At 35.3% G+C, this 8,397-nt stretch overlaps 1 protein-coding gene across 2 annotated transcripts in view; it reads left to right on the top strand.

Annotated features, from left to right (window-relative positions):
* LOC107678638 (GPI ethanolamine phosphate transferase 2-like) overlaps positions 1 to 8,397 on the top strand; it is a 137,605-nt gene that overhangs the window by 14,729 nt on the left and 114,479 nt on the right. For both annotated transcript variants that reach the window (XM_016473984.1, XM_016473985.1), the window contains one exon: positions 2,355 to 2,543. In XM_016473984.1, coding sequence (XP_016329470.1) covers positions 2,355 to 2,543 — 189 coding nt within the window. The remainder of the gene's footprint in view (positions 1 to 2,354; positions 2,544 to 8,397) is intronic.

The raw sequence follows: 8,397 nt of genomic DNA on the forward strand, positions 1-8,397 counted from the left end.
ATTTTTTTTCCTCATTAATGTACACACAGCACCCCATATTGACAGAAAAACACAGAATTGTTGACATTTGACATTTTTGATTAAAAAAGAAAAACTGAAATATCACATGGTCCTAAGTATTCAGACCCTTTGCTCAGTACTCAGTATAAGCACCCTTTTGATCTAATACAGCCATGAGTCTTTTTGGGAAAGATGCAACAAGTTTTTCACACCTGGATTTGGGGATCCTCTGCCATTCCTCCTCGCAGATCCTCTCCAGTTCTGTCAGGTTGGATGGTAAACGTTGGTGGACAGCCATTTTTAGGTCTCTCCAGAGATGCTCAATTGGGTTTAAGTCAGGGCTCTGGCTGGGCCATTCAAGAACAGTCACAGAGTTGTTAAGCCACTCCTTCGTTATTTTAGCTGTGTGCTTAGGGTCATTGTCTTGTTGGAAGGTAAACCTTCGGCCCAGTCTGAGGTCCTGAGCACTCTGGAGAAGGTTTTCGTCCAGGATATCCCTGTACTTGGCAGCATTCATCTTTCCCTCGATTGCAACCAGTCGCCCTGTCCCTGCAGCTGAAAAACACCCACACAGCATGATGCTGCCACCACCATGCTACACTGTTGGGACTGTATTGGACAGGCGATGAGCAGTGCCTGGTTTTCTCCACACATACCCTGGGCCATTCAAGAACAGTCACAGAGTTGTTGTGAAGCCACTCCTTCGTTATTTTAGCTGTGTGCTTAGGGTCATTGTCTTGTTGGAAGGTAAACCTTCGGCCCAGTCTGAGGTCCTGAGCACTCTGGAGAAGGTTTTCGTCCAGGATATCCCTGTACTTGGCCGCATTCATCTTTCCCTCGATTGGAAGGGTTCTGGTCGTCCCAAATGTCTTCCATTTAAGGATTATGGAGGCACCTTGTGCTCTTAGGAACCTTAAGTGCAGCAGATTTTTTTTTGTAACCTTGGCCAGATCTGTGTCTTGCCACAATTCTGTCTCTGAGCTTTTCAGGCAGTTCCTTTGACCTCATGATTCTCATTTGCTCTGACATGCACTGTGAGCTGTAAGGTCTTATATAGACAGGTGTGTGGCTTTCCTAATCAAGTCCAATCAGTATAATCAAACACAGCTGGACTCAAATGAAGGTGTAGAACCATCTCAAGGATGATCAGAAGAAATGGACAGCACCTGAGTTAAATATATGAGTGTCACAGCAAAGGGTCTGAATACTTAGGACCATGTGATATTTCAGTTTTTCTTTTTTAATAAATCTGTAAAAATGTCAACAATTCTGTGTTTTTCTGTCAATATGGGGTGCTGTGTGTACATTAATGAGGAAAAAAAATTAACTTAAATGATTTTAGCAAATGGCTGCAATATAACAAAGAGTGAAAAATTTAAGGGGGTCTGAATACTTTCCGTACCCACTGTATCTTCATGGAACATTATATTTACTTAATATCCTAATGATTTTTGGCATAAAAGAAAAATCGATAATTTTGACCCATACAATGTTTTTTTGGCTATTGCTAAAAATATACCTGTGTGACTTAAGACTGGTTTTGTGGTCCAGGGTCACATATATAAAAACACCTTGATTTTATTCAGAGGCCCAAACTGAGTAATATATGCAGTTTAGTGCAGATGCTATTTATAAAACCAAAAAGTAAGTTGCGATTCTCACAGCTTGTAAACCAATGAGATCTTTATAAGAGCATAGCAGACTATTTACATAAAATACATATAAATATAATTTTTCACTCTATATCTTCAGTAATATGTCTTAGTGGGATGATATTTAAATGCTTAGTTTTATGACCCAAAGCTCTGAAGTTTCAAAACATATCATGCAATGCAATGCATGACTGAGAGATGAACAAAGAAACATTCCTCAAAAGCCTGACAATCATACAGTATTTGATATTCACATCTAAACATGCTTTTTCTAAAAAAAGAAAAAAAAGACGTCTGGATAATCAAGTAAATCTGAGTTGCTTAAGTCCAGTAAGTGTTCATCTTGAAATATTACTAACAGAATAAAAGTCATTCTTATGTTTACTTTATAAAAGATTTCACAACAAAAAGACATGTGAACTATCAATCAGATGACAGAAGGCATGTAGTAGATTGTGTTCAACAGGTTTTGATCAGTTTTGATCATCTTGATCATTTAGAGGCCTTAGAAATTAGCATATCAAATATGAGACTGGGTTAAAGTTACATTGGTTACTTAGTACAATAACATCAACAACAAGGACAGTTTGATTCTTCATGACCTCTTGAAGCTTATTTATGTCCTGAGTCTTAGAGTCCTCATTTGTCTTAATTTCTTCGCACCCTCTCTCGGATTTTAATATCTCCGTCTCATTCTGTCAGGTGGACAATAATGTGACCCGTCATCTGGACGGCACTCTGAAGCGAGAGGACTGGGATATTCTGATTCTGCATTATCTGGGTCTGGACCACATCGGACACATCAGCGGACCCCACGGCTCTCTGATAGGACCCAAACTCATGGAGATGGACGACATCATCAAGAAGATACATGCCTCGCTCATATCAAAGGTGTGGTGTTGTTTTACTAAACCTTTGCTCTTGACCTCTTCAACATCTCAGACCTGTCCTGAAGAAGCACTTTATGAAGCAGTCTGGTCCCACGGATCTACTCGCCATTCATTATAGTGCATGTTTGAGTGTTTCTCTGAGAACCTTCAGGGCTTTTTTGAAACCTTTGATATTTGCCTTCCTGATCTTTCATTTAGTGGAATCATATATCAAGTTCTTCTCCTCCACAGTTTTATCTGTAGCCAGTCTTGAAGTGTTTACTCTTTTTAGTGCCGTTTGCCAAGTCTGCCATCTTTATTACGATTGCTCATACTGAGGGTTATTGATTTGAACAAACCCCTGACACTAAGTATTAAACTTCAGTGTGCAACTGAAGCATTTTTGTTCTAGACATGAGTGATCCCTTAAATCGTGTGCGTTTACTTTACTAGGTGATCAGATGCACAGTTTTCACCTGCTGCATGATTAAACAGGTGAAAATATCCCACAGACATGCATTGAATATCATAGGAGACCAAAATATTGTAGGTTATAGGTGCACTCTTTTTACTTGAGCCTAGCAACCACATAGTAACAGCCTAGCAACTGCACAGAACAGCCTGGATTTATGACGTCTTCTGCAGGAGCAGCAACACTATTTTTTTTCCAGCCTGTCAGAGTGAGGCTCATTTTTCTCTCTCAGTTTTTACCTGAAAAGTCTCCTCTCACTGTATGTTTAAGGACTAAGCAGTTCTTCTACATTCTGACTCAAATACAGATCTATTCCCAGCGGACCGTTTGCCTGGTTTCAGCCACAGTTATTATAGTAAACGAAAACTGAAACTATTAAAACATTCTTGTTCATTCACATACTTATTCACATAAAGCTGAAATAAAATGGAAATATTAGATAAAAAACAAACTAAATGAAAATTAGAAGGCAACTAACTGAAATCTGAAGCACTAAAATCACTGTAAATTAATAAAAACTAAAACGGAGATAAAAATGTATTGAACAAAAATAGTAATAGATAAAAAAATAAAGCTAATAAAAAGGACAAAAGCACATAACAAAATGACTAAAAATAAAGTTTTAAACTAAAATTAAATTTAAAACTGAAAACATAAAAATAAAAGCTGTTAATAAAAACTATTATAGTATTTACAATAATACTAAAATAACAGTGGTTTCAACACTAGCAAACATCTACAGAAATGCCTCTCTCTCTGTCTTTCTATTGCTCTTTATTTTTTAAACCAAAACATTAAAACATTTTTTTTTGGTATAGATTAATAGTGACGTTTCACGCTGGATTGTACTGTAGGAATGAGGCAAACAGTGGGGTGTTGACATTATAAATCTTATAGTTGCCATGGAAGCATTTATATGAGAGCTTAAAAACGTTCCAGACACATCAGTTACTCTCATTTCTGTCATAAAAGTTCAATAATTAGGCATAAAGCATCATTGTGACAACAGTGAATATAAAAATGCATAATTTTGTCCAAGACATCTTCTGTATCTCTCTTCAGGAAGTTTACTTTCTGTCAGTGACTCAGCTCTGGGTAATTACGTAATTATGCACATTGCGCTATTTCGCTATGTGTCATTGGCCCTGACTGATTTGCTGTCTGATTTGCAGAATTAGCATTAGCCTGCTCATGCAGCCGACAGCATCCGTTTGGCAGAACATTCTGTTGCTCTTAAAGTCGTTTTTTGACTTTGCACTGCATCCAAACAAATGAAACTTTGAAATGTTTTAAATGTAATTACACTGCTCTGCATCATATCTACTGAATGAAATTCAATTCTTGTTTCTTACTAATTTTGTGTTGCTGATTCCAAAAATAGTGTCTGGTTTGTTGGAGCATGTCACACTTTCTTATAAAATTATGCATTTCATAGCATTTTTGCTTTCCATGATTTGAAAGGTGAGATCCTTTGCAGATTTTAAATTAAATTACACATTTTGAATACTTCTTTTAAGGGCCTAAAATTACCACTCACATAAAATTTCCCTGCAGTTTTCTGCCAAAATAAAAGCTCTAAAGCTCTAGCTCTATAAGAAGTTCTATAAAAGCTCCACTTTACAGTTCAATAATATTATCATGCTATTTCTTTATTGTTTTAGTTTCCCCTTTTTATTCTGCCTGTTTGTAATAAAATAATTCACATACAGTTGGTAAATTTTCTCAAGTCACTGGCCATTGGCAGGTATGGCAAATTTGTAGTTTTAGGCCCAGCTGCTTTTTGTCATTTAAACCGAAAATTATGTTTTTGTATTTTATAAGTACATTAAAATTGATACATATATAATTTGAAAAATCTATTTTTTGCATAAATAAATAGATAAATAAATAACATTTATTTTTTCATATTTTTGGTAACACAGGTGCTGTGTTACCATCTCCCAAATTGCATGGAAAATGAATTTAGTAATTTCTAAAATGGGCAACCTCCAATAACTGGTGCTTCACACTGATTCGTGCATTTAATATGAATTACATTTGCTGCAACTTGCAAATGTTTTCACAAACACTAATTTAAATTTTTTTTGAACGGGAATTTCAATGAAATCGAGGAACGCTACACTATCAATAATGTCTCTAACAGAAATGCACCCACTTTTTTCCGTCACGGGGCCTAAACACGCCTCTTGATTGGTGACATCTGTATAACCAGCTGCGTCCTACTTTAGCACCCCGCAGGCCTGCTGCCCATTATAATATCTGCATGTGAAATCTGTTCCCTCTGCAGGTGAGAGAGTTTAACTCCCTACAGGACCACCGAGGAACACCGGAGCTCCCTGCAGTATGACACATCCAACACTCATTAATCATCAGCCCTTTATGAGAGATCTTATAGGAGCCATTAATGTAGGTTATTCAGAGCGTTGCCTTAAGTAACAATGAATTTTAGGACATGATAAAATGGTGCGTCAGTTAACATCTACAGCAAGAATGCACAAGAACAATCTGAGTTTTTAAAGGGGTTGTATCAAGAAGAAAAATCACATAACCCTGAGATAAAAGAGCTCTATGTACTATGATAACATGGTTAAATAAAAACTTTCTCACCAAAAAGAGAATTTATTGAAACTTAGTAATCGTAATAGTGATGTCACCCTTTTTAATTTTTTTACAGTTTACAGCACGAGGTAAATAATAATTCAGTCATAATAAATTATAGACTTTCTGTTTCACATATATATAATAAATATATATTACAGTACATATATTTAATATTATAATATTTATTTACATTTTTTTATTGGAGTCTTCAGTTTCAAGCTCTTTTTTTAATATTAATATATTATAGTTTTTGTTAATATTTTGAATAATATTTTATTTTTATATTTTGTTTTTATTTAAATTTTTGTTCAAGTTTTCATATTTTTTATTAGTATGAAAAAAAAAACGCTCTCTCGCTCTCCTTTTTTATATTATTTTAATTAACAATAGTAACCCTGTTTTTATGTCCATTTCTCTCAGCATTTTTTATTAGTGAATAAAAACCCTATAACTAACATTTACTTTTTCTCTCTTTCTTTCTTGAATTTTTATTTAAAAAAAAAAATTATATAAAACATAATATATGAATACAATAAATGAGTTGCAACATAAATGAAAAGCCATATATAAGATGTTGTAAACAATAATTACAATATGTCAGAAAAGGAGCGTAATGAAGCAAATGCTTATTATTATATTATATATATTTATTATTATTAGAATAATTATATGATTAGAATTATATAATTCTAATAATAATAATATAATATTTATAAGGGGACCATATAGTAAAGAAAAAAAAAAGAAAATTTAATAAAAAAAGTAAGATATGATCATATATTAGTGCTATTGATTTCATATCCAGAGTCCATTTCTCTTAGTAACTAAAATAAGCTCTTTTTAAGCCTCAACTATTTATTCTTGTTATCTAGGTTACCTGATAGTGATCTGTGCCTTTGCTTTACACCTGAGGATGATTAAAAGTCTGTTGCTATGGTTTCGAACTGCACTTCCTGTTTGCTGCCACACCAACAATGGAGCATATCAGGCTGGCATGTCAATTTTCAAGGTTCCTCTGTAAATTGACGGAAACATTCAGAGGTGCTTTTGAATAATGTTGTCGACTACAGCGTGAAATTAGATCTGGGATTACTGTTTCCTGCTATCAGGTTTTCTTGACCTAAAACCTGAGTTTCTGTAGCGTAGTTCAATAGGAAATTGATTCCTCCCTGATATCCATTTGAATTATGCTCCGTGTGGGATTGTTTGCATGTGACGGAGGGAAGAGGAACATGCGAGATGAATTTGGTGTCAGATTTTGAGGGATTCCCTGGAGGGCCGTATCGAGTCTTATCGATGTTTTGTACTGCTGACAAATGCTGTTATACTAGAAATAATTTATATGATAGAGCACAAAATCTAATTTTTTCTATAAGATTTTGTGTTTGCAGACTAGTGGTCGACCGATATATCGGCCGATATTTGGCATTTTTCAAATATCGGCATCGGCCGATACGTTTTTCTGCCTGGCCGATGTGTTCCAGTCGGGACTTTTATTTTGACGGCAAGCCGGACTTATATTTTGACGGCGCTGAGAACGGCAGCGCCAGAGCACACAGTGCTCACATTCTCCCTCTTCTTTGTTTGTTGTTGTCGTTTAACAGTTCTGCCTAATACAGATAGAAGTCTATCTAATAATCAGATTGAACTGTTGAACAAATGAATTAAAAGGTATACAAAAAGTATTATAACGATTGCTTTTATATTATTAGTAACAGAAAGGCAGACATAATACTTTCTCGTTTGCCGTCAGCATTCAGCAAATACGCATATCATTTAAACAAACCTTTAAATGACTAATGAACATTTAATTTCACAAACCTTGCAGACTTAGTCGAATCCAGCTGTGAGATCTTGTGAAGTGTGCATTTGTATATTGCCTGATCGTGTGTGCTCTGCGTGACAGTCGATCCGTGTGAATTGAATCCGGACAGGAGGAGAGTTCAGCTTCACTGGAGACTCACGATCAACTTTAAACTTGTTATTTCAAACTATGCTGATTTATGCATTTGCGCACTGTCATAGTCATGTCATTTTTACTGCGTGCTGCATGTAAAATGAATGTTACCTTGGCTTTAGTTAAAAAAATATGATTCCCAATGCACTCAAACTTCCCAGATTACAGAGTGCCCTGTTTGTTACAGTGTTTACTTTATATATTTTAAAATATATCTTTATTTGTGAAAAATACTGTAATAGAATTATAGAATCAGGAAGTTGTCATCTAAAGTATAAATATGTTTATTCTAGTCAACTAGTCGCACGTTATATTAAATTGATTAATATAATAATATATTAACCATACTTCAATATAGGCTATAGGCAGACGAATTAGGCTAGAGCCTATTCCGCGCTCAAGCTCGCGCATAAAGCAATTGCCTCAAAGCCCCGGCAAAGTGATTATGAACGTGTCGGGGGGAAAAGAAGACATTTTAATTATTTATTAATAAACTAGTGCTTTCTGAGTCAGTGTCGGGTGCAAAGATGAGGTTGCCGAATGCCGACGCTGACTCGCTATCTCCACATGGACGTGCCTTTAATAGAAATGCGCCTTTTCATACGGACTACAAAATTAAAGAATATTACAAAATCGAGTGGGCGAGTTTTCCTTATATTTATTTTATTATTCATTTAAAAATTATAATAACCTGTTTTGGTTATATTTACTATTAATTGCAGAAGGTGCGCTCAGCAAAAATGACGCGAATATTGATGGTTTTCAAGCGTAAGTCAAGTAAAAGACCACTTCTTAAACCAGAGAAGGTGAACATGTTGGTATTCTTGTGGGGGAAAAAAAACATGC

This window comes from Sinocyclocheilus anshuiensis, unplaced genomic scaffold, assembly GCF_001515605.1.
Source record: "Sinocyclocheilus anshuiensis isolate Anshui unplaced genomic scaffold, SAMN03320099.WGS_v1.1 scaffold877, whole genome shotgun sequence".
Taxonomy (NCBI): domain Eukaryota; kingdom Metazoa; phylum Chordata; class Actinopteri; order Cypriniformes; family Cyprinidae; genus Sinocyclocheilus; species Sinocyclocheilus anshuiensis.